Source organism: Amphiprion ocellaris, chromosome 10, assembly GCF_022539595.1.
Source record: "Amphiprion ocellaris isolate individual 3 ecotype Okinawa chromosome 10, ASM2253959v1, whole genome shotgun sequence".
NCBI classification, from domain to species: Eukaryota; Metazoa; Chordata; class Actinopteri; family Pomacentridae; genus Amphiprion; species Amphiprion ocellaris.
In genome coordinates, this window is record NC_072775.1 from 5,535,617 (window position 1) to 5,562,858 (window position 27,242).

Consider the following 27,242-nt stretch of genomic DNA (forward strand, 5'->3'; position numbering starts at 1 on the left):
GAATAGGAAGTCCGAACCGCAGATGCACCAAACTTTCATCAATGTCCACCTTCAAGTGTGTTTACCAATAATAATAACAATAGCTCAGCCACTTCACTTGCTCAGGAGCTTAGAAAACCAATATGGCTGTATTCTGCATTCTTCACCAACCAGCTGGGATCTTAATTAAACAACCTAATTTGTGCAGTCTTTTATTTCTATCTTGCTTCCCTGATGCCATTTGTAGAAAGGACTAAACCCCAAAAAGCTGATTTGATAATTAGCAGCAGTCCAGGCTAAACTTCTGTACTTGATGGTGTATGAAACCATGCAACCTTATCATGGCTGCAATTTAAGATTCAAGAAGCAAACCCTGTAAACTGTATCCTTGTGATTATTTCTGTTCCTGTGCTCAGTGTCTCCTTGTGGTGAAAGAGACAATACCTCATCTCTGAGAAATGTTTTCCCACCAGCATCTCATTTGTCTGCTTGGTATCTGGAAGGAGAAACAATCTAAGACACGTGTATACCCTCCTTTTTGTGCTAATGTCTTTCTTCTTCTGATCATTAACAATGTTGGGCTGTTCAGGTTCACGCTGCCCTCCTGTTTTTAACATCATCTACTGTAATCAAGAGAGGGCAATCCTAAAAAGAGTTCATTACATATCCTGGTCACAAAGGCCTACTTTTGCTAAAACTTCCTTTAAAAAGCAGACAGGCCTTTTTAGGCAGCATCATAAAAAAGATAATAATTTTAGATGTCAGAGGCTAAACACTGTGCTGGTAAATCAGTCTCTCTGGCATGTATTCATGGAATAAATGAAAAACACTTTGGTAATAGTATCCAGGTGCTGTCTGGTTCATCTCCATTTGTGCTTGTATCATTCTCCATGTGGATTTGTTATTCTTCTTGTAAGTACCATGCACAACCTTCTCTGTCATTTCATGCAAACATCGCTTACAGTACATGCAGATGAACAGCAGAGAGCACTGCGCTTGTATTCTAGGAAAAGTGAGTCCTTCCACTGCATTTGTCTTGAATGTTGTTTGCCACAGTCTGAATGGATTCTGAGCCCTGACTGTTGCATATTTAAGCGTCAAGCATCGTCCAGTCCTGGTCTCCACAGCAGTATGACATTACAATGTATTCTTTCTGTATTAAAGCAGACTGAAGTTGCTTGAGTGATTAAAATGATGCACTTTTCACTGTGGACAGTGCTGCAGTTGTGCTCGCAGTGTGTGAGAATGGTGAGCTGTTGCTTCGCACCCTTTTTGTTGCTGGATTTAATTTAGTGTTTTTTGTTTTGTTTTTTTACTGAGAATTTAAGCAAAGTTTGAAACTTTGCTGGATTTGTCAATTTTACTTAAAAATTCAAAATTCAAAATTCATAGGACTATAAAAAAGTAAATTGCAAATGTTTTGAGCCCAAATTGGATTTTTCTTATAGCATATGAGTGATAAAGGGATACAATGTTAAAATGATTACCAGTGACTTAAAAATGTTTGTGTTTTTAGCAATGGTTGTGTCATGGCTCATGGGATGCAACGGTCAGTCAAGCAAGTACAAAATCTTTTCAAAGAATTTTTTTTTCCTATGATGGATTGCAATTTAGTGATCCTTTGACTTTTTATCTATGGCCAGATCAGCACTTCCATTTGCACATACTTTCATGTTTATCAAGTGCAGATCAGTGGATATTCCTATCAGTGTCAAGGTCCACCAACAGCTACCAGTCCCTTGCAGAGGTTAGGATGCCTGATGTTCTATTGAAAGGTGGTGGATATTCCCCAGCTCTGACAAGGTCTGCTTGGAGGGTTGGAGCCACCTTGCCCACTAGTTAAGATTAAATCAGAAGAAGATGCAATGTATCTGTGATGTTTCACATCAGAAAATAATACAGAGATGTAGAAATGAGCTTCTCCTTAACAACCTAGTACGGTTGTTGTTGTGATGTTATCGGTTGTAAAAAGAAAGAATAATGTATATTTACTAAAGAAGCAAACTGACCACCATGCTGACTGTCTCCACGGACCTCACTGCCCTTTTCTCAGCACAGCTTCTTTGGTGCTGAATGAACAGCGGCTGGTCTTCACCATGATCTTCACTAATCAGAGAAATAACACCTGAAGTATCAGTCAGGTCAAAATACAAAAATTGTTTTTACAGGCAGAAACTGGTCATTGTTTTTGAGGTCATACTGATATGAAAAGGTTCACTGGGAAGCTCTGGGCCTTGATGGATCATTGCAAATTTATTCCCCAAGTTCATAGAAAAGTGAGAAGTTTGCGTGATTTGAAAGGCACGCTATCTGGATCACTGAGCACGCAAGGAAGTGAAACATTTGAGGCAAGTCGGCGTGAACTGACACATTTGTAGACGTACAATTATATTTGTTGCGTGAGACGAACACCTGATGGACAGCCTGAACACTCCAGAAGCACTTAAAATGTTGTCAGTGTGAATTGTCCATAAGAGCTGGGCGTTCATTTGAAACAAATTGGGAAGGGGAAGACGCATTTAAAAAGAAAGTGATTTGGAGAAAGAAAGTAAGACAGATGAAAGTAAGCAGAGAGACTGAGACAAGCCAAAAATCCTCACATAAACCACATTTAAAGCACTGATATGTGCACATGAAAGTTTTCGTTTTGTAACTATGTAGTTGTTTACAAGGTATGACAGGCATGCAGCCGTTACTCAGGCACTGCTGATGTATTATTGCTCGTTGCATCCGCCTTTGCCCAAGGTGTTTCATTCTTTTATTGACGTATTTGGCTAAATTTACACTTGCCGTGCAAAGCTTTCTCACGATAACTGCTCTCAATGTAGTCAGGCGCATTTCTATCAAATTATAAAACAATTTATCGCCCCTCTGAAGATACGAATTGCACCGCCGTGACGCAAATGCAGCTACGCAGCGTACATATCAAACACAAATTGAAGGAAAGCGCACAGAGATTGAAGGGCTGTTTCTCTGAAGGAAGCCTTCAGGCTATCAAAGTCTGTTCATCATCATCTTCCTCCTATTCAACAATTACCCCTTCACATCCAGTGGGACATTTTTCTCCAGAAGTTACGAGCAGTCCCGTCCATGCGACCAATCATTAGGGTCTGGTAGTGATTGAGGAAGAAGTGCCAAGAAACAACAGTGAAGGGTTTGTCGGTGATCTGATGTTGTTGTGGTGCTGGTCTCTTTTCCTTTTATCCAGTGGAAAGGTAGACGACCACGTCCAGATGTTATTTGTTAGGGCTTCTGTTGCCAATTTTGTGCGTGTATGTGTATGTGTGTGTGTAGCTGCCAATTACAGCTAGTTACAAGGAAGCTGTCTGCTTTAACAGAAGTGGATGAATTCCCAGGCAGCCCGTCGTGAAACCTGTTATAGGACGGAGTAAGGAGATCATTTAAACTGAAGTGTTTACCTTTATCTAGGTAGGATCTGGGAGTTTGTGCGTGCGTGTGTGTATGTGTACGTGTGTGTGTGTGTGTGGCAGCACTGTAAACTTCCCATTTGCACTCTCCCTCTCTTTGCCCTCCTCTTATTTTCCTCCCACCCCTCTCCTCTCAGTTCATCAGGTTCAGGATATGGGCCTCTCTGAAGCCTGACTTCTGTTTCAGTGCATGACTGCTTTCACTGTCAGGGAAGGAGGAAAAAAATGAAAAAAAATAAAATCATTAAGCTGCATTTTGCCTTCATTTTCAGGAAATACTCAGTATGTCAGTGTTTCAGTGTGGCACTGACATCTATCAGTGCTATGACTGCATTAGGCTCCATTAGTTATTAGCTTGGTGCACCAATAAACTGCTCAATGATCGTATTTCTTTTAGCGTTTTGAATGTAGTTAAAGCTGATGGAAATTGCTTCCACGCTTCCATACTAACATGCCGTACAAATCACACAACCTGTTTTGACTTGTGAATGAAGCCTCCTGCCTCAGAGGCTGAAAGTGGAAAATTATGTAGTTTGTCTAAAGAACCAGCTTTATGGGAAATGCACTTATTTGCTATTTTCTAAGAGTGAATTGAGCAGATTGACTGTCGTGGATGTGCCTGAAGGGAATTAATATAATCTCTGGAACGAATGTCAGGATGTGGTTTGCCCAGCTTTGCCTAAAGACTGGAGAGTGTTGAAACAATGAGCCTTGGTTTGTTCAAAAACTTCTACTAACTCCTCAAGTTGGTGGGTTTGGTACCAGTGTGGCAGTTCAAAACAAATAAAAAAACAAATTTCTTTATGAACAGATTAAATCAACAAGATACAGCACTTTAATTGATTGACTTTAGATTGCTGTTTTCACTTTGGATGGAGCCAGATTAACTGGGTCTACCTGTCCACAGTCTCATTGCTAAGTTAAGCTAATCACGCTACATTAAACTGAAGTCAGCCCTCTCATCTTATGAGGAAGGAATCAAATTAGTGTGAAAATTTTCAGAAATCATCTCAATAGGTGGCTTTCCATTGCAGGAACCTGGGGCACGTGGCACAAACCTTTGCAGTAATCGTCCCATAATTGATCCTTTTTGCCTTTTTGTGTCGGATCCAGAAGCTTTAACCACGATGTTACCTCAGAGTGCACCAGAACAGCAACAAATGGTAGTTATTGGACACAGCACCAGTTCTCGAACAATGGAGGGTTCGTTATGTTAACTCATTTGCCGATATCAGGGAGAACATCGAGAGGATGGAAAAAATGGTGCATGTTGTTGTTGTCCTCTCACAGTTTAACCAGTCAGCTTTTTTTTCCAGCACCTCTACTTTTTCCTCCCCCGTGATTGGTCCAGAAAGAGGTTCCCATTGTGGAGTGTGTTTAGACATTCGTGCCACACTGAAAAAGTCCACAAATTCTGTTGAAAGTGGCCTACTGTTTTTGAGGAACACTATGTTACCATTGTTAGTATGCATTTGTGTTTTGAATTAGGTATTGGTTGTACATCAAAATCATAAGCGGTGTTTTTATTTTGTAGGTGATGTGGCCTCTTTTGCGGGCTATAAAGTCGCCTGGCATGGTACAGCCAGCCCTCATGAATCAAAACACCAATGAAAAGTGACACCACTATTTGTGACCTTTTATTTATTTCCATATACAACAACCTGATGTCTGATGGGCATTTAGATTCCGCAGTAAAAACATTATCATCTTTAACGCACCTGTCCTTTCCATTAAGAAGCAGAGAAAAACAGCAGTGAATTAGCTGAAAGGGTCCACACACACACACACACACACACACACACACACACACACACACACACACACACACACACAAAGGGTCCAGGCCTGCACAACTGAACTGATGACAGCAGGCAGTACTTCAAAAGGTGAGACATCCCATAACTCACATCAGTCTCCTGGCAATCCTTGATTTTTCCAACCAATCATACTTTAAGAATGCTGAGGGTAAACAACTCCAGCTGAATGACAAGTTCCCCAGAGCTGTGGCGCTCGATCCCCTCGAAAACCGGACCTCTACAATATGTGTGTGTTCCGTGCTCTGCATTAAACATGACTCTCCGTTGTAGATAAGATCCAGCTTTACTTAACCTCATACAAATCCTTTGTTGTAGACTGGATCAATTTGGAGTTGTCTGCAATTATGTTCGGCATTCTGCCCTCTGTGTTCAGAATGAACGAGTGCATTTCCACAGAAATGTCTTTCTGTGTGATTTCAGTTTGCACCTGAGTACAAATTCCAATACTGCAAACTCATAAAAGCCTCAAAATATGAGAAACAAAGTTTCTATTTAAAGATCCAAACATACAAGTAACAGAATGATCAAATAATGGCTCAGTTGATTAGTAGTAAATTTTGACTGCAGCTCTTATTTGTATATAGTATCCATACAGTCCACTGCGTTTGCAAGAAATGTACGGAGACACTACCATATTTTATTCCATTGTGGGGTTTTTGAGGACATTATATGTTAAATAACACATGAATATCAGCCATTCAAATAAAATAGCAGGCAGTAAATACAGTGCAAGGAATGTGGTAATACTATGAGGAGGGATTTTGGACATGGCCAAATTACTATATTTATCTTTTTAAACTAATTTGAACTGCTCTGGAGCCTCCAGCCTCAGAGGTCTTTATATCCAAAGTATAAGTAGTTTCCAATATACATTTCCTTGGCATGTGGAGAAATCCAAAGCTTGACAAATATACGATGTCTACATCCAGTTGCTAAGCTGTAGCTATCAGCTGCTTTTCGATTTGCTGAACTTAGACTATATTAACAGTAGTAATTGATCACTCATTATCATCCACAGCCAATCAGAGCTAAAACAAACCGAATAGCTGCCAACCAATAAAAGCACAAAATTCTGAAATTGAAATCTGATTTTGGCATGCAAAAAGTTCAAACTTATTCTCTGATCTTATCCTTATATGGTTCAGTGTGGACAACAAGTCCAGCTGTGCCTATGGCTGTAAATTTTAAATATAGCATAATGAAACATTCCGTTACAGTATTCATTTATAATATGTGCTTCAGCATTCACAGCGTCTCCCATAGTAGCTGCTTGAAATCTTTGCTGTCCGCTCAGGAACTATCAGGCTAGAATTTCCTGTCTCAGGCAGATTTACTGATTTTGCTAAATGGACAGATTTACAACACTTCCCAACTGAACCTTTAACAGTCTACCAATGTCGTCTTAGGATAAGCCGGCTGGCCTGCGCTCCAGAAATGAAATGCAGGATCATGTTCCTCAGATGGTGGGAATTGCACAGCAACTGAGCGAAAATACATTTCAATATGTTGTGAAAAATGTGATTTCATCAAAATGCGCCCCGTTTTCTTGCCAGCAGTTCATTTTTCTGCGTCTGTCATGGCATAAATCATTCAACCTCCATTTTCCTTTTCTGAATTGAAGTGTCACTCAGCCGCAAAAGTTTTTTTTCCCACTATATTGAAGTCATATTTCTCTTTCATTTCATCTTCATCTCACCAGACAATGCAGGGTAACGATTTTTGATTGGCCGTGCATTGGGAAGTGTTACACAGAAAGTGACCATGATAAAATGCCTCAGGAGCTTGGAGATGCAATTATCAGGTGATATTCATATGTAGAATTGCAAACGGGTCCAAACTCTTGCTGTGTTGTTTGGGTTTTTCAAGTTCGTGGTAAGCATCTCAAGCTGGCTAAGTCAGCAGCTGTCAGGGGCAAAGTATTGCTCTGATTTACTTCCAGGATCAATCTCTTTTTTTTTTTCATCTGTCTGTCAGCAATCAACACACTAGAGAAACATTTTATTTCTTTGTACATTTTTATTCTCCTTGTGTTGAGTCATGTCCATAAATGCCATGGCAGCACACAGTGTTCACAATGTTACAGGTCTCCCTTGACTGAGCTATTTGTTACCGTCAAATTAGGTGCACTTTCTGTTCTTTTGGCCAGCAGGCCACCCACATCAAGCATTCCTCTCGTCATGACAGCATACAGCGGGGTTCCTCAAACTGTTTTAAATGGGCTGTCTAATACACTTCTGCTGCTTCAGGTGGTTTACAGAGAAGACTGGCAGGGAAGATGGCATTGACAGGAGAGATTGGACAGATAAAGTGTAGATGGCAGTACTTGAACCCACCGTATAATAATGTTCACCACAGCCAAATGTGTTTCAGCGTTTTTGTTTTTCATATTTTCAGACATTCATATCTAAACCAACACAGTTTTTTTTAATGAGCTCATGACTTTTGTTTGAGCAAAGGCTTGTTAAAGTATTCATGACCATTTGGTCTGGAGCCAGCTGCCTCCTCCTCCTCCTGCACAGCTTTACAACATGTGAGAGAGGCAGTTTGGGATTGAGAGCAGACAGGGATGTGAGTATTTGAGAATGGATCATCCATCTGCGCTTGGCTAACAATTTTCCAATCACAGTCCATTTGACACAGCCAAAGGCAAAATACATACCTTGAGATGTGGGATTGAGGTGAGGCCAAATATGCAAAAAGGTTCAAGAGAGCAATATAATGGATTTTCTACACAGACGAGCATAATTCCTTCTTATCACAACCTAGGGTCTTATGTTTGTAGATTTGGTCATACCTTTTGTTGACTTTGCACTCAGCAAAAGAGCATAAAACCTGAGCAGTCGGATGATCAGACAGGAAGAAAACAAGCCATGCCTTTACATAATACATCTAAACTTAATATTTGGAGGGGGAAAATGCAACAAATGTGTCTGAAATATTGGTAATAATCCCAGATTGTAGAGGAAACCTTGTGTGCATACAACTACAGCAGGTTTACAACCATCTTATCACAACCTTTCCTTAGCGTTAGTTATCTGACATTAGAGAATGGCTTCAGATGATTGTATCTATTTTGTTTTACTTTTTTTTTTATCTTAAGGTAAACCTCACATGCAATAAATACATTGAGGTGTACTGTTTTGGTACGGCGCTAGTCAAACTGTATGTATTTTATTCAGTATCTTTTAGAGTCAACAGGCTGTCATTAACTGTGAACCTCCAAACAACATTTTAGTGTCTCAAGACTTAAAAATTATAATCTGAAATAACTATATGCAGATGTCCTCTGGTCAACAGTATCTCCATTCAACATGGCTTTAATGACTTTAGTTTAAAAAAATGATACACAAAAAGTCAAAAAAACAGTAGCAACAGCTGAAGATGATTACCCTATCAGAGCTTTCGATGTAAACTATTTGTTTAGCATCTAGAATTCCGGTTATGGTTGGAAAAAAAGCATTAATTCTAGGCTGGAAATGGAACAGTCCATTCAGTCACTGTTTTATTGAACCATCCATCAACCCCAGCCTTCTCTTTATCCAAACTTTAGCGCATGTAAATAATCTCCCCTGATGTTCTTGGGTGAAGTTATCAAAAGCTGTTCTTCTTCTTTGGAGGACTAGTTCATTTGAGTAATTTTGGATTGCTATACTGTCATTCTGTTGGAGAACTCAAGGGATTCAGCACATACAATCCATATAGTATCGTGTAGCTAGTTCAGAAAGTGCCATTCAAAAAAGAAACTGTACTGCTGCAGTGACCTGGAATTGACTTACATGAAGATTTGACAGATAAACCAAGAACAGGAAATTGTTTAACCTCCACTATCATTTTTTGCTAAAAGAGAAAGTAAATAGTAGTTTCCCTGCTGTTTTCTCCTGATTTTCCATCTATAAAAAAGACTGAATTTGTGCCATGAATGTTTAAAGATGAGAGTCACATCTTGACGGTTTTATTAGAGTTTAAAGTATATTTCAGTTAGCCTTGTAAAGGTCTACAGCAAGAGGCAGTTGAGGTAAACACAGCCAGTGCAAAACACAGAATCTCAACTGAAGTCACAAATGTTGCAATGTTTGGACAGACTGGAACGATATGGTGATTGATGTTGGGCACCATTTACCATTTGGAGCTCTGTTGTGCTGTGCTTGAGGGGGGAACCCAAATACAGGACGCGATTTCAGAGTTGGAAAGAAAAACTTTATTGTCTGCTCTCAGGGAGCGAAAGTGAATCGAGGTCAGGATTATATAGCAGGCGAATGCAAGGGGCTGAGGGAAGCTGTTGGCTGGTGAGCACGCAGAGCAGGAATGAAGGCAGGGTTGTGGCTGGAAGACTGATCGGCACGCAGGGAGTCAAACGGGAAAACAGGCAGGTATGCGTGGGGTCAAAGCCGAGAATGCACTGTCCTAAGTGACCTGAGAACCACCACACCAGCTGAAACAACAACAGTGAGGTGATGAGTGGGTGAAGAGTCGAGGTTGATATACTGCCAAGGGGATAAGTACATGGATAGCAGGTGTGTGAGGCTGATCAGCAACCAGAGAGCCAGGAGACTGAGAGGAGCAGCACTCCCTTTAAAACAGACCCAGTAGGGAAAGACAGGGCAGCAGAGGAGGCATAGGGGGAAAGGGAAATACTAGGAATAAACTTGACGCATGTTGAGAGAATTGCTCAACATATTTCCAACCAGCCTTCTCCAGTGAGGGTTTAAACAGTTTCCTTTTTATATGCCTCCTTACACACGAGACAGATATTCCAACCGGTTTTGCAATTAATATGCTAAGTGGTGCAAAGCCTCACAATGTCACTTTTCATTTACATCTCCAGCGGTGTTTATGTCTTTCACTTGTGTGTCAGTCTCTGCGCCGTGTAAACACCTCTCTCTGACAGCTGTTACACACCTTTTTTTTTTTTTTACCCTCTCCGTGCTCTCTCAGCTGTTACCAGCCGGTGGCATGTAGGGAGGTTGACAGGGAAGACAGAGGTGACCACCTCTGAGCAGCCATCACTCACACATACACATATTTACAGACACACAGAAGGAGAGCTCCTGTGTAGGGAAGCCACAGGTGACCACCTCAGGGTGGCCATCACTTCGCACGCGCACACACATTGTGTAAATACGCACAGACAGGCAGTGCTTGTGCAGAGGAGGGTCACAGATGACCACCTCAGAGCAGCCATCACTTCACACACCTTCAAACACACAGACAGACTTTGGCTTTTCCAAGCAGAGGTTTTTTTTTTCCTCTTAGCGAAACACACACACACACACTGATGGCCAACTGCCCTTTCGACGTACGCCCTGCCAGCTGGGAAAACATAGCTAGCTGCATGTGTCACCACCGACCTGGGCAGCAGGAAAGGAGCCTTGAAGAGGAGGTGATGGAAGAGGAGGAGATGGGGGGGTCACAGGGTTGCTTCTCTTTCATCTGAGAGGCTCAGGTGAATACAGGTGTTATATCTGATTCAGACTAACTAAAAGTAAAAAGTCTTAACAACTTTGAATTACATTATTGCACATGATATTATCATGCACAACTTATTTGGATTATAATTGGGTCAATATGTAATTGCGGGACTTTTTGTAGCATAGTTGACATTTTGCAGTTTTCAGGCCTAAAATCAACATGGCCGCCTATAACCAAACACCACATGATATTTTTAGAGAATGACTCTTCTAAATATTATATATACAATTGAGTAAAATTGAAATTAAAAGTTATTTATAAAGATATTGTAGTAAACCTATTGACATGCCATAAATCCACACTTGACTCACACACTACTTTATATTAAATAAGTCAGAAAGCCTTGGAGTCTTGCCAGTCTATTCTTCAGGAGGAAATGACATCATGTGGAGCAGATCATGTGATCTGGAATTAACACACTTCCTTGAGAGGTGTTTTTGTAATGGGTAACTTAGTGGAAAGTGATTTCTCAGACACAGATACAATTTGTTCTTTTCAATATAAAATTTGATATAATGCCAGAAAATAATATCTGTCATGAATATCTCAATTTAATAAAAAGAACACAATCAAAACTATTTTTGAATAAGCTCATTTTATTATTGCTTAGCTAATTAGAAGGTGGTGATTATTACATTTATTTATTTAGTTGACATTTTAGTAATATCCAGTCATTTTTTATTAATAAGTGATTGTTTCCATAATAAATAATTATGGAATTTGTAAAGACATGATCATAATGAACATAAAAAAAATAGTTTTTTTTACTTTTAATAAAAATGTATGCAAGATATATCCCATGGACTTCAAAAGTTCCTCAGTTATATATTGACCCAATTAATGACTTCTGCAACGAGCATTTTAATGTTGTAGCTTGGCAGTTGGCACTCTGAAAGACCATTTCTGATTAAAATTATATATTTTTTTACCTTGTTAACATGTCCAAATTGTGTTTTCTATTTGCATAAGGGTATATAATAAGTCAAAATGAGTATGAAAGTCTCAAAAACATGAATGCAAATAGCCAGTGTTTCACATGTAACAATCATAAGGAACTAATCCTGTACAATCACAGGGTGGAGCATTCTGTATCATTATTTTTCTTCACAATCGATTTCAGATTCAAACATGTTTGGCTGAAATACTCCAATAGTGCATCTTGCCATTAAGTAGCATCGCTTTACATTGTTGCTGCAGGGTCATAGGTAGGTGAGCCAGTGTGCTCATGCTCCAGTAAGCAGTGGAGGGGTGGATAGAGAAAGAGGCAGGGACTTTGCACGTTCTGGAGGAAGCAATAGTGTAGACTTACATCTAAACCATTTTAAAGGACAAAGGGATTATTTCATTTGGAAAAAAAAATTGAAATATACAATTTTGTTACTGGGGATGAGTTGTTGAGGGTTTGATCAATGACTGGAGAGGAACTCTGGGCTCTGTCCGGATGCTCAAGCTGCTCATCCTATCTCCAGCTGCCCTGCAGAGGAAATACATTTCAGCCTTTTCTATTCATGATCTCATTCCTTCAGTCACAGCCCAGTGCTTGTGCCTGTAGTTGAGGGTAAGAATGTAGATTGACTGGTAAATCAAGAGAAAAAACATTACGTATACCTCCAAATTTTGCATTTTCTTCCATTTTTAAAGGAAAGTGGGATAGAATGAAGCTTAAGAGTGTACTTTGATATGTTCAGAAGAGAGGACTGACTTAAAGGTGAAAGTCTTAACGCTGCACAAAGAATAAAACATGATGCATTCTTGTTGTACAAGATGGGCAGTGATGCACATCTGTGCCTAACGTCACCTAAGTATACCCAGTTATAGTCATGTAGTAAGAGATCATTCCACAGTACTTGTTCTTTTTTGACTTATTTGCACAGATAAACCTTTGACCCTGTTTGATACAGTGCCTACAGATAAAGAGGATACTTGAACACTACAAGGCAAATGTACATTTTCAATCATTTTAAGTAGAGTAGTGGTAAGTAGAGCTTTGGCTTCAGAAACTGGTGTTATCCCCTTCCGCAGAAATAACTTCTTGTAGGTGTTTTGTACAATTGTCCACGAGTTTCAGTCAAAATATGAGCAACAAAGCCAAGTACTTACTTTCTCATGTCTGTAAGCATTAATACTCCTCTACCCTGACAGTATCTGTTAAAACTACCCCAGCATTTTCTTTCTTTTTTTTTTGGTTAATATTGTCCAAAAATAGCATTCTTATTCAATTACATTTATTTTGTTAATCTGGAAGACAGTAAAACAAATTCCTATTTCAGTCATGTTACACATATTGTCTAAAACAGCATATGGAAATTCACTTTTTTAAATTGTTTTTGTAATGTTTTGACTCTTACTTCATGTGAATGATCATGTGTGGAGAACAAGTCAAGACTTTTCTTGTAAGGCATCAACACAGGGTACTCAAGGATTATACAAAAAGTCGGGGAGCTAAACCTGGAGGTGGGAGAAACCTTTCATTTGAAAAACTTGGTGCTTCAAATCTACAGAGGAAAAGTGAGTGTACAGTGAGTGAATAACGCTCTCCTCTCTCAGCTTCATTGTCAAGGTGCCCTCAAACATCCATCTGCAACAGCATAGTTGAAAGCTGTAAATGGGCTGCATGTGTAGAAGTGTATCAGTGTGATACAGAACACCTTGTTCTTTTTCTCTCAGCAGGTGTGATCCAAAACCTGACCACTGCTGTCAAATGTATCTGACCATGTCTGCATCTTATCATTCAGTCAGTAAAATCTCAGTGCCACACGTTTGCTATCTGTTTGAAGGAAGAGTGTTTTTTAAAAGACTTTTTTAGCACTTAAAACAGAAATAAAAGTCAATTCAATTTTATTTTTCTGTACTGTGGATCTCTTAAACAATACCCAACCTTTCACAAATAGGCACAACAGATACATGTTGTAGTGTTTGTTGTGGTACAGCAAGGCAATGTTCATCTGATTTGTGCTTTGTGAAGAACACCGAGCTAATGTCAAGTAGCTTTATCTGATCTTTTAAATGCAGAATAACACGTGTATTCATCACAAGGTCCCTCTTCTTACCTCAAAGCAGTTTAAAGGTGCACATTTGAATTCACTAATTTGTGCACAATTTATGGCCCGATTGCTAACCGAGACTATCCTGCCATAAAAAGAAATACTTGAGAAGCTCATTATGTGGAAGCAGCTTATTCCAATGTGACTCATAGTTAGGCTTCTTGGTTATAACATTCCCTTGAGGCAGAAGCAAAGGAGAACTTGAGGGGACATTCTTATAAAGACACAAACTCTGCATAGGGAGGAGATTGGGGTTGAGAAACGGGTTGACATAACATTGGATCTTAACAAAGAGGAATGGTGTTTGTTTCATGTTTCAAACTGAAAGTTAGCATTCAGTTTCACCATGGTGACGAGTGTCTTCCATTTTAAGCCAAACCCCGATGTGTCTCTAAATCCAGCCAAGTTGTTTTTGTGTTATATTTCCTTTCACTGGTTGTGGCACTAATTGAAGAAACACTCATATTGGTCATGTTCATAAGGTAGAGACAAACAACTCATTTGGGAGTTGGGGTTGGACAAGAAGAACTTACTTAAACTATATGAAGCACTGGGGGCAGAATAAAACTCTCTTAACAGGAATGCTCCATTGTCTTTTTGTTGTAGAAACCCTTCTGAGCTTTGTGGATGACATCTTGTCTGGGGCCAGGTCTCCATGTGTGATGCTCGGTGACATCCCTAACCTGCTGTCCTCCTCCATCAGCATGATAATCCGCTGCCTGGAGCCTGACACCACATACATGTGAGTATATGCTCTCTTTTTTTTCTCAACACATCAAGTATATAAACATACTTTTACCTTGACCTCTGTTCAAATGAGCAAATCTGTGCCTGATGAGCACAGCCCCACAACTTTACATGCAAAAAAAGATAAGATTGTTTTGTAGTTGGCAATGTTTTTAATTTTTTAGTGTTTGCAGTTTTTGTTGTTAATACATGTGTTGGACAATTGAAATTCTATACAAAGAAGGTTTACACATCATGACGTAGCTATAGGCAAAATCGATACTAATCATCTTTGTAACTCATCTTTTTCCACAATGATGTCTCTTGTACATCATCTTATTACCTTTTGGGAAACACCTGTGTCATTTCCAATCAAAACAAAACAACTTGCTGGTTGAATAAAAATAACTTTAAGTCTAAATTTGCTAGGGGTATGAATAATTTCCGATATCTATCTATCTGTCTATCTGTCTATCTGTCTATCTATCTGTCTATCTGTCTATCTGTCTATCTGTCTATCTGTCTATCTGTCTATCTATCTATCTATCTATCTATCTATCTATCTATATATATATATATATATATATATATATATATATATGCATAAAATATTTAGGTAATTATAGGAACTTTCAAGGTTTGATCGCATGCAGATGCAGCATCCATTATTTCCTACATAGTGAGCACCAAAGCTGAAAATAGCTGAAATCATACAATAGCACCTTTTATGTACTTACTTGTCTAAGTTCAGTTGTGTAAACATGAACACTCGAGGCAGGGTTTATCCAATCAACTGTGTTCCCTTAGTTATGCTACGTAATTAAATATTCTTCATGAGTGACTGTAAAATGCAGGCTAGGTTATGTTAGGTCTGAGCCTGAAAAAAGGCATCTTTAATAAACATGAAAAGACAATAGAATAATTATGCTTCGTTCCTTGAGAAATTCAAATAGTTCAATGGTCTTTCTGCATTTGCCTGCAGAGAAAAGAGGCTTAACAATGTGATTCCGTGACCAAGATGTAGGTCCTTCTCTGAGCTCACACACACCGGATGCTCGGATGCTCTCATGTGCATGCTCACACTTATCTCACAGACAGCTTGCCAGAAGGGAAGCCACACACACATATACACACTGCAGAGAGGTGGATAGACAGAGTGGGAAAGAAGGGACAAAAAACACGAGCAACAAAACAGAGGAAATGCTTGGGATTGAGAAAGAAAAGAACAAAATGAATGAGAAAAAGATCAAGAGCAAGGAGGAGAACGGGGAATGAGCAAAACAAAAGAGAATTTTAAAAAAGGGGGCAAGAGGCCCACGGACGGAGCCCCTTCAGCTTTGATATATGTGGGCTGAGTGAGCAGCTACACATGCCCTTTTAATCCCAGCATCAGTGAGACTCCTGCTCTCTCTATCCTGTCTGACAGCTCATTCATCTCCTCCAAGCCCAGGCCTTGTCTCTCCCTTCAGGGCGCTGCACACTCCTTATATTTTCTATACAGACAGAACCCGTACTAAAGCCTGAAATTGGCGCCTTGTAGGGGAAAATATATTGTGTGGCGAAAAGTATGTACATGCTGTTTTGAAAGTATGATAGAGAAAACATACCCTGCAGCTGCATCAATAGCAAAAGTTCAGTCATTGGGGATACTTTGGATTCAAATGTTTAAAGTCTCACTGAGGTATGCAGACCTGTAGGTTCTTTAATCTGCAACTGCTCAGTTGAGTAAAACAAGATCTGAGCTGGTAATAAAAGTGCTTTTTTCCCCTTGGCCTGCTGCTCTTAATGTTTGTGTGGCTACCTCATATTTTGTTCCTGCAGGTGGCTGCAAGTTGCATTTTGGCCACTAGGTGGAGATATTCATTCAGTGAAATCACAGCTGATTAGCTCTGCAGAGAAGTGCAAATTGTCAGTTTGGCGCAAGAGAAAAGTCTGTATTGATAATGCAGGCCCAACACAGGGAGACTTTTAGTTGCATTAACATCTGCAGGAAGTGCATCAGTTGTCATATGTTCGCTGCTGCTGATATGATGCTGGTGAAGCAGACTCATCAGATGGCATTGCAGGAAATTCAAGAAAACAGTTTACAATCAACAGCAGTTTTACTTTTTTCAAAATCTTTGTTGTTATTTATGTTTGTCTTTGTGCTTTTGTGTCTATCGGTACAGGTTCCGGCTGTGGGCAGTAGACAACACAGGGCGCCGTTCCAGCCCAAGTGAGGTCACCATCAAAACTCCGTGTCCAACTGTGGATGACGTCAAAGCACAAGGTGAGAAAAGAGACACAGACGAAAGTCAATTCCAATCACAGGTGGCTCACACAGTGTCGCTCTTCATTACTGAGGTAAACTGTGGTCTGGAAAAACTTGTGTGTTCAGATATATTTGTTAGAAGGAATATATTTTGTTAGAATATGATAATCTAGCCAGTCAGAGATCTTTTTTTAAAGAAGAAACCATGAAATTTGTTGGATTTAGTTTTCTTAATGTTGTCAGGAGAGCTAATTTCCAGGAGAGACTTTTGCTCTTTCTGTTAGCAGCTATGTTTCAAGACTTCACAAAACAGATGTTAGATGAGTTCATAGAGCGAGTCATAAAGTCAGAGGGAGATAGTGTTCCTCTCTGGAGTAGGACTGTTTATAGACACTGTACGCTACGATCCCGCGAGGATATTGGCTATAAAGATGTGTTATTCCATGTCAAAAATTAAAGACTTGAAATCATTTGTCGCCCTCTACACCAGTGAGAGCTTCACAAAAAAAATGTTATTGCAAATTCTGCTGCTGATTCGAACCAGCTTTTGTAAAAAATGCACGATCCAGTGAAGTGTGATACTACTGGGCTTATACTGTTGATTTTAATACCTGGAAATGCATAAATGGTGTGAAATGCAATACTTCCAGTGCACTGGCTCTGTTTTGAACTGACTTTGTTGGCGTTATCATCAAGGAGAGGGGGGATGAGTTCCTAGCCTGACGATCCCATAAAAAGATGATTAACATTTCCCAGTTGAAGTAAAATCCCCAACCACTTTGTTGGCAATGATTAATTCATTTTAAAATGGTACTGATACCAAGAAATGCATGTAAAATTACATCTGTCTTCATAATCTAAAAGTGAGACGGCAGCAGAAAAAGGAAAGAGCATCACATCTCTATAATGAAAGCCTATATAATGTTCCCTGGCCTGATGCCTGGGGAATAAAAGGCTGCAATATGTGAAAAGTCATTGTGACTATTGAGGAAGGTTTTCATTTAAAATTCCTGGCATTTAAAATGTCACCAGTCCTGAGGGGATTCCACTCAGACACATTACCTCTGAAACTCTGAGAAATAGGGTTATTGAGTGTGCTGCAATAACCCTTACATTTGAGTGGATGAAGTGTAGGCCTGTTTATATTCAGTTCCATTTTCTCCTGCTTATCTGGGGCTGGGTCATGGTGGCAGCAGTCTAAGCATGGCATTCCAGACATTTTTCTCCCCAGCAACATTTTGTAGCTCTTTCTAGAGGATCCCAAGGTGTTTCCAGGCCAGATGAGATATGTAATCCATCCATGCAAGATTTTTAAACTCCTTTGCTTGGGTCAGCACCCGCATCTAAAAGCAATCCATCCGTTTATGATGCAAAACACCCCACTGCACACTAAAGATCAGGGCTTAAAGAAGCCGATAGAAGCGCATCGTCTGCAAAACAAACTGAGATGTGGCTGAAGTGTTGTCAAACTGAACACCCTTCTCACCCGGACCACACCTTCAGTTATTTTCCATGAATATCACAAACAGAGTCGGAGACAATGGGCAATCCTGGCAGAGTCCATCATCAATCGGAAACATGTTTGACTTTGGGCCAAGCATATGAACACAGCTCTCACATTGGTTGTACAAGAACCAGATGCCTCGTAACAACGACCCTGGTACCCCATGCTTCCACAGTACCCTCCACAGGGTTCCCCGTGGGACATCCAAGTCCGCAAAACACATGTCGACTGGATGGTAAAAGTCCTCCATGACCCCACAGCAACTCTGCTAAGGTAAAGGCTGGTCCTGAGGCAGGAACGAAATTGTTCTTTCTTTATCCAAGTTTCAAGGTTTTATACTTTACTTCTGCCAGTCTTTGTCATCTGAGATGGTTCTGTTTTTCTTCCTGCAAGCGTCGCAAGCTTTTCATTTGGTTACTCATAGTAACGCTAATTCAAAAATAAAAACAGACTGATTTATTAATCTGGGCAGCATGGTGAAACAGTGGTTAGCGCTGTCGCCTCACAGCTAGAAGGTCCTGTGTTTGAATATCAGCCTTTCTTTGTGGAGTTTGCATGTTCTCCCTGCATGTATTCTCTTTGGGTTCTCTGGCCTTCTCCCACCATCCTAAGGCATACTGAGGTCAATTGTTGATTCTAAATTGTCTGTAGGTGTGAACATGAGTGTGCTTGGTTGTTTGTCTCTATGTGTAGCCCTGCGATAGACGGGTGACCTGTCCAGAGTGAAACCTGCCTTCACCCTGAGTCAGCTGGGAGAGGCTCCTTTTCTCTCACTATGGGGTGTATTTATTCTATTTGCCCACAACAATTCTGATCAAGGGTGCATATTGGTAATGATGTATCCAAAACACCAGCAATTAGCTTTCTTCCCAAAGAAAGCTGAGTCACCAGCATTAGATCTTCTTCTGTTCTTCTGCCTCAAAGACCATTTGATATCAAATAGCACCAATCAGTGTGTTTGGTAAACATTAGTAAGCATTGTGCTGATCACTGAAGCTCCCATTATTGCAAAATGAAGTTGAACATATTTTATGCACTTTGCAACTACAAAGCTGTGGGAGTATCTGCTGACCTCTGATTGTATGTGTCCTTTCAGAAATTGCAGATAAGATCTACAACCTGTTTAATGGTTACACCAGTGGGAAGGAGCAGCAGACAGCATACAACACTCTGATGGACCTGGGCGCCCCTACTCTGCACCGAGTGCTTTACCACTACAACCAGCGCTACGAGAGCTTTGGAGAATTCACCTGGAGGTGCGAGGATGAGCTAGGACCCAGGTACAATTATCAATTACCTTTTATTTTCTTGCTTTTCTTGGCTTAAAAATAAAATGCCAGTCTCCTGGAGAAACGTACAAAAGATATCTTAGTTTTAGAAAAATGCTTATGGGTTACACATTTGTTTTAATATTGCTGTAGATAAAAAAGGAAAATGACAAAAACAGAGACTGTTAAAAAAAAAAAAAAAACTCAGTTTGTGTTTCAGAAATGCCCACATCTCTGATGTGTAACCTCAGATCAGAAATATGCATTCCTTCCAGCAAATTGATCATCAACTTTAGCTTGATCGCCAATTTATCAGGAGAACCCAACAATATACAAAGCCCTGTAGGTCTGTCCTGAGTCAGACTAGTACAGAATACCAAAACACTGAGCCATCTTAATAATGTGTAGACTGGGCTCACTGTAATCAGTCTCTGAAATCGCAGATATGTGTGTGCGTGTGTGTGCATACTCCATTCATGAGTTGCCCTCCCACCAACAAAGTGCAATCTGTCATACTGAACTTGTGCAATTGACACTGACATCTTCGAACAATAACAGTGCAGTCTGGCTGCAAGATTGAAGAAAAGTGGCAACTAGACAAAAATCTGGGTTGGATCACAGTATGGTGTGAACGCCACTTTAAAGAGCAATTTTAGCAGATGGTCCTTTCTAAAATGAAAATGTCACCGACAATCTCTGCAGTGCTGTGAAACCTACACACTGATTTAGCTGTTTGCAGTTCCTAAAAATTAAACAGATGACAGATTTGGACTGGATCAAAATTACAGATATGCTCCATTAGTGATTACTTTACCCCCTGCTGCAAATGGGGAACTCTTCCCATCATAACAGTGATTCATTGACCTCACGCACAATCCAACTACTTGCAGGAGATTATAAAGTGTGCTGATCAAATCATAACTCCTGTCACAGACTCAAAGTTCTTATTATTCTAATTTTAAACAAATCCCATGAAAACACAAACACCAGCAGTAAATTTCTTCTGCTAACAGGTTCTATGTGTGTATCCAAACACTGATAAATCTTAAACATATGTGGCACCGTATTTCAAAACTAAACACCAACTTGTCGCCAGGAATCCTCCTGAAAGCATCAAATCTGCTGCTGAATATAGTCCCAAATAAAATGATAGTGTCCAACTATCTTAATATTAATGTAGCCATTTTTAAAATTCTGCATTTGCAAAGTATTTTTAAAAATCTAACTCTTCAGTAAAAGGACCACATGGCAAAAATCACCCAATTTAGACATTTCCAGCCCAATAAATGGCCATAATTAGGGCACATCGTTCTCATTACACATGAGCCTGTAGGGACATTTTCCACCATCTAGTAAGCCAGAAGTTGCGTCATCATTCATTCTGATCATTGATAAACAGAAATTTACCCCGAAAAGAAAGGCAATCTCTTGTGGTAATGTGCATGAGTGCATGTAAAATTGCTAGTAGATCCGTCACCTTCCAAGTTTCCATTTTAACCTAAAATGATTTAGGTTCAAATGGTTCAGGTTAAACCTAAACTTAACCAAATGGAGGCTGAAAACACAAGTAAACTCAAGCAAGTTCAAGAATAGTACTGTAATGATCAAATTCAAGCTTCCTGGCTGCAAGTCCCTCCACTTCCACCACTCCAACCTCCAAATGTGGACTTTAGTTCCTCATCATAAGCAAAAAAAATCACCTCTGCTGCCATGAAATGGTGATAACAGCCTACTGAGCCTACTGCAAGGTAGAGGAGGTTACAACTGGCCCATTTGTACACGAATAATGCACAGCAATAAAACTTACTGAATGATACAACATCCAAAACAGGTGACAATTCTGAATGTCAGTAGCCTTATCCTTCAGCGCTACATGTAATGAGTTGGCATCTTTTGACACCACGGGCTCCGGAAAAACAAAAGGTCATCCAGAAAAAACTTTTCTACATTTATATGTTCTGTTGTCTTTTTCATCACACTTAGGTTTGCTGGCCTGAATTTAAACCAGTATAACTTCTTGCTTTTATTTTAGCACAGTGCCACTCAGTGTGAATACGTACATTCGTTGTGTCTCGTCTTGGTGTGCAACTCAAAGAAAACCATGCTTTTTGAATTAAAAGCAAGTCCTAAACAAAACCAAAACAAAGGAAATCCTATCTAAGGCAAAGCGTTTCCTTTGCACAATTTTTCAAAGTGAGCAGTAATTTGTTCCAGCGTTATTACAAACACATCCTACAGTGGCCAGATCTCCGTGATATCAGTTCATTCAGAGCTTAGCAGTGTCCTGCTCTTGTTTTGATTCTCAAAGGTGGGCAGATGTTCCGCTCCAAGCTTCCAAAGTGCTGTCTTTGATTGTAGGGCGGTTGTTTGTGTGAATTAAAGTTACGGGGCGAATTCATTCGAACTGACTTGGGAAGTCGAATGAGCTTAACCCCTGTGACATCACCGGTGCCATTTAGCAACTTGCAACCATGTAGGGCCCCACATTCCCTCCTCCAGAACTAAGGATAAGTACCCATAATGTAAAATTGTAGCTTAATGTTTTATAAACAGAGCCATGTGTCTGATATAAAATATACTTATAAACAGCAGTCTGTGGTACATGCTTTCACTTTGGCAGGTGAAACTGATTAGCCAAGGCTCCCTTAATTCTGTGTGTTTCTGTCTGCGTCTGTGGGTTCCCCCGCCCTAAATGAAAGGTCGTTTTTAATAGGGACCATGCTGGAAAGAGTTGATGTAATTGAGGGAGTTGCTTCTGAAGTGTTCCATTAAAATACACTTAGATTAACAGCCCCTGAATTTAGTTAAAGGGAGGGGTGATTAATGTTAATAAAGGCACCTCTGAGCTGGAAAAGCAGCAGAGAAGTGCATTCAAGGTGAGGCCTGGCAACAGAGGGAATGAAGTATAAACATGTTTGGTTTAGCTAAGTCATCAAATGAACACTAGACTTTCCTATGTATCTCCAGTAGTTTGGTGTGAGTGAAGACTCTGTGCTGAAGCTGAGTTGTATGCTGTCTATGGTTAGCGAGTGAGCATGCAGGCAGAGAGGTTAATGGGCTTCCAGCTCCTACAACTTCCCCACGGCGTCAGGCAGTTTGTTTCTCTGACGTTATTTGACCCGTTGGGAAAAACAAATGCAGCAGATAAATGCTTGTACCTATGCCAGGACAAAAATACTACTGATATCATTTTTAGCAAACCAAAATAATAGTCATGCATGGTTTCTGGCTTCTCAAGCATCCAGTATTGATGTTGGCCTGGTCCTGCAAAAAGCACCTCAGATCATCTTGATCATTGTCATTCAGCTGAGTGAGGGCTGACTCTGAGCGTGGGGGAAGTGCAAATCGAATCCAGACTCACTCATTATGGATATATTAGGATAAAGATTACATTTCTGTTTTAATCCAATCAGAAATATCAATCAGGCGCCTTATACACATTTCTTAAGCCAATGGTTTGTTGGGATAAAGTATCACAGTGTAGTCACGCTGGTAAACACCAGGGATGAGTGGAGTTTCTACTATTTGTTTGACCCTACAGACAGTTTGTTGTTCTTCTTCTTTTTCCAGTTCTTCTTTTTCTTTCCAAGAAGTATTTCAATCACAGAAAACATAAAATTCAGGAATAGTCAACATGGATTGGAATCTTCACTCCCTGTGCTCTTATTGTAGTCAATACCACTCAAGTACTGTATTATGTGTATATTATTACTATACTTGCCATAATTGCCTAACCACTAGGGCCTGTGTGACATGAATTTTGTCATCTCACCATGTCCATATGCACCCCTCTGCACATGGCTGCTTGCAGGCCAGAACTGGTGTCAAACAATCCACACAGCAACAATGCTACAAGGACAATAGCGGGAATGCTCAGTAGTAATGAACATGCATGGAATATGTTAATACAACCTACTGTGCATATGTGTAACAGAAAGTGGACTCCTGGAGTCTACAAAATTAGCATAGTCACAACAGTTACACATCTGGGGATGTCCACAGCTGTCAGTGTGTACCACTGGACTTTTCAAGACTTTGAATGATCTATGAACAAAGCGTATTTTAAATTTAGGCCTCTTGCCAGGTCCCAGTAGTGTTGATTCAGATTTAAAAGAGCAGTGTTTAGGATTTAGTAGCATCAAGTCAAAGTCAAATTAACTTTATTGTCAAGCAGTGAAGTGATTGCCACAACTCACCTAACCCTTCCCATCCAAGCATGTAAGACAGCTCCCCAAGATTGCCCGCCAAGAATCCCTATAAACTAGAAAGGTTCTCTCTACAGGAACTATTTGTCCAATCTGAGCTACTGGTCAAACATTGTCTTTGCAAGAGGACTCGGTCTTAGAGAACCCACTATCGATGTATCTTTTCCTGTACATTTTCAGGTTATAAGGCTTGCCTGATAGATTTTCTGGATCAAAATCCAAAACATAGTTGGTTGTCACTGTTTAAAAGGCTTTTTTGTGAAGAAATATTTGTAATGTAGAGGGAAACCAGGGGATTAGAATGTGGCATGTGGCTCAGTAGGTGACTGACTGACTGTTTTGAGATTGAACACATGAACTCAGTGACTTGCAGGCTGAAATTTTCTTCGTGGAAACAAACAGGCAAGGGCAAGAAGACAACCAGAGGAGACTGGAACCCGAGGAACATAGAGGTTACAGAGGACAAAACCCTGGGAACCAAATACTACTATGAGAGTTTGGCCAACAATACAACCGCAGGCAGAACAATCTGGTGAGCCAAGATTTAGATACTGCATACTGCAGGTGAGAAGTGAATGATTCTCAGGTGAGTCAGGTAATTGTCCATGAAAAGGACACACAGAGAGGACAAACAGAGAGAAACAAGTGGCAAAAGAGAGAGAAGGAACCAGTAAGAATAAACAGGAACAGAAATAATGGAACTACGGCAGATAATATACTAATAAAGACATAATTCTAGATATTACATTGCATTTCTGCCTATAGAACCCTCTAATTCCTATATACTAGTTCTTTAATATAAAACAAAGTTTACCTGAATATAACCTCTGGAGTTAAAATGATAACTATAAACTATAAATCAACATGGCCACCTATAACCAAACACCACATGGCATTTTTAGAGGAAGATTCTTCTAATATTATATATACAATTGAGTAAAATTGAAATTGAGAGTTTTTTATAAAGATATTGTAGTAAACCTGCTGACGTGCAATAAATCCACACTTGACTCACACACTACTTTATATTAAATAACTCAGAAAGCCTTGGAGTCTTGCCAGTCTGTTCTTCAGGAGGAAATGACATCATGTGGAGCAGGTCATGTGATCTGGAATTAACACACTTTCTTGAAAGGTGTTTTTTTAATGGCTAACTTAGTTGAAAGCGATTTCTTTGACACAGATACAATTTGTTAGTTGCTAGTAGTTTGTTGCTAATTAGAAGGTGGTTGTTATTAAATTGCGACGGTTATTTGGTAGACATTTTAGTGATATCCAGTCATTTTTTATTAATAAGTGATTGTTTCCTTAATAAATAATTATGGAATTTGTGAAGACATGATCGTACTGAACATAAAACATTAGTTTTTTTTACTTTTAATAAAAATGTATGCAAGATATATCACATGGACTTCAAAAGTCCCTCAACTATATATTGATCCACAAATACTGTAAAGCTGGTCAGCCTTTCTGGGACATATTATAGTAATTTAGTTTTTGTTCTTCAAAATGGACCCTTCTTTAAGTGTCTTTTGTTTTGTTTGTTCTTAAATCAAATTTTTTTGGCCATTTGCATGCAAATGTACCTCTTCCATCTAAACAACACAGATCTGTGGTCCTGCCGACAGTAAACAGGAGAACACACACAAACTCACTTTCATACTGTGCATGTGCTGACCACAAATGCGCACACACAGACTTTCATCAGATCAGCCAAACTTGTTATGAAGAGAGTCTCGCTGTCACAAACAATGAGAGCAGAATAAACTAGATTTTCATTAGCCAGTCAAAATAGAGATAACAAGAGTCCTGCTCCGGCTCTGACTCAGTGTAAACTCTCAGCCAAGTAAGCAATATCTGGAAACAAATGAATGAACAACTGTGGCTTTATCTTTCTTGTGGCAGCAGATACTCGGATCTGCTGTTTTTAGAAATGTATCGGATCTCACTGACGAGACCGTTTGGAATCCTTCGAAGGACATTTTTATTTCCTTTTTCATGCAACATCGCGTGACGTTTTAACTCAAACCATAAACTCACCGAAAGGCCGTCTCTCCAAGGCCTGACACTTCTCCTCCCGAGGGCCAGACCTTGTCATCGCCTGGGGAGTACCCATCATTTAAGGCATGCTGCTCGCCTGTTGACTTAGAAATGCTAGATGTTTTGACTGGGCTGAAAGAAAATCCTCGATCCTGGCCGTCTCGGCCCAAACCGTGTCCTTGGTTGGACTCTGTACCCTTTGATGAACTGAAAAATATTTGATACCTTTTTTTGATTTTCTTTCTGTTTTCACTTGACAGTCTCTCTAATCAGAGGAGTGCTTGCGATAATAAGTATTGTTATGGTTGGGATTTCAGGAAATCATAATCACAGCAAACTGTTTACTTTGCTCTCTGACTTTTTATAGTTGAGGGAAGGACAAAAATACACACAGCCTTTTAGCTGTTGGTCTAGCCGTGATTTATTGGTTTCTGTGATACCAAAGAGTGAACAGAAACATATAAATATTGACATACTCTGATATAAACTTCTAATACAAATATCCCATTTCCAATATCAATACACATTGTTATGAGTTTACTTAGCAATTAAAACTACCTCATCTGCGCCACCAGGAGAGATGCAGGGTGCCATTTTGACTGCTTCCCTTTAGATGTAATAAACAGTTGTTTCAGAATGGATGGGGTATTTTTAAGCGGTTTACAACTATGTAGTTTGTCAAGTGTTTTATTTTTCTCTCAGAACCTGCTTTTACAATGTATTTGCACTCAAGATTAAAAGTATCGACATTGTTTAAAAAGTAGAAATTTCAGTTACAGATCATTAAAATTCAAAATAATTAATGCTCTTTAACGAAATGTGAAAGAAGGAGAAACAATACTGATTTTCTTCAGCATAAATAAAGAGAAGCCACAACATTTGTGATAGATCAATGGAAAATTCCAAGAAATCTTGATCTGTCTTACTTTTTTCCATGAGCTTTCTTCATATGAGTCCTCTTATTCAGGAACACCAAACCACTCAAAGAACCCATGTTATTCACATTTACAAGTTAATAATTGTAATATGGGGGTTCTACTAGAATGTGTTTACAGGCTTCACTGATCAAAAAATACATTATTTTTCACATATTGTGAATTGCCTCTTCTCGCCATCTGTCCAAACTCTTAATTCTAGTGCCTGTCTCTTTAAGGCCCACCCCCTGAGAAGCCCAGTTTAGTGATTGGTCGACCGGCCAGAAGAAAACAAGTTCACATTAGTTATGTATCGTAACTCCAGATCATTGATAGATAGTTTTGGCAGTCGTGCCATACTGGCTGCAAGGCAGGTGTTATGCAAATGTGTTACGTAATGACATCACTAAGTAACAGAAGAAAAGCCTGGACTGTCAGGCTGGTAAGGAGTGGCTTTGTTGTGGACTTTGGGCTTTTTTCAGTTTGCAGACATTTTACATTCACTAAAAGCAGTTTTATAACACACTGAATATAATGAAAAACCACAAACATAACATGAGCTCTTTAAGATGCACAATCTTGTCTATTTTCAAACTG

General features: G+C 39.6%; 1 protein-coding gene across 6 annotated transcripts in view; it reads left to right on the plus strand.

Annotated features, from left to right (window-relative positions):
* astn1 (astrotactin 1) overlaps positions 1–27,242 on the plus strand; it is a 435,709-nt gene that overhangs the window by 400,530 nt on the left and 7,937 nt on the right. For all 6 annotated transcript variants that reach the window (XM_023261620.3, XM_023261621.3, XM_023261622.3 and 3 more), the window contains 3 exons: positions 14,344–14,479; positions 16,632–16,732; positions 19,315–19,498. In XM_023261620.3, the coding sequence (XP_023117388.1) occupies positions 14,344–14,479; positions 16,632–16,732; positions 19,315–19,498 (421 nt within the window). The remainder of the gene's footprint in view (positions 1–14,343; positions 14,480–16,631; positions 16,733–19,314; positions 19,499–27,242) is intronic.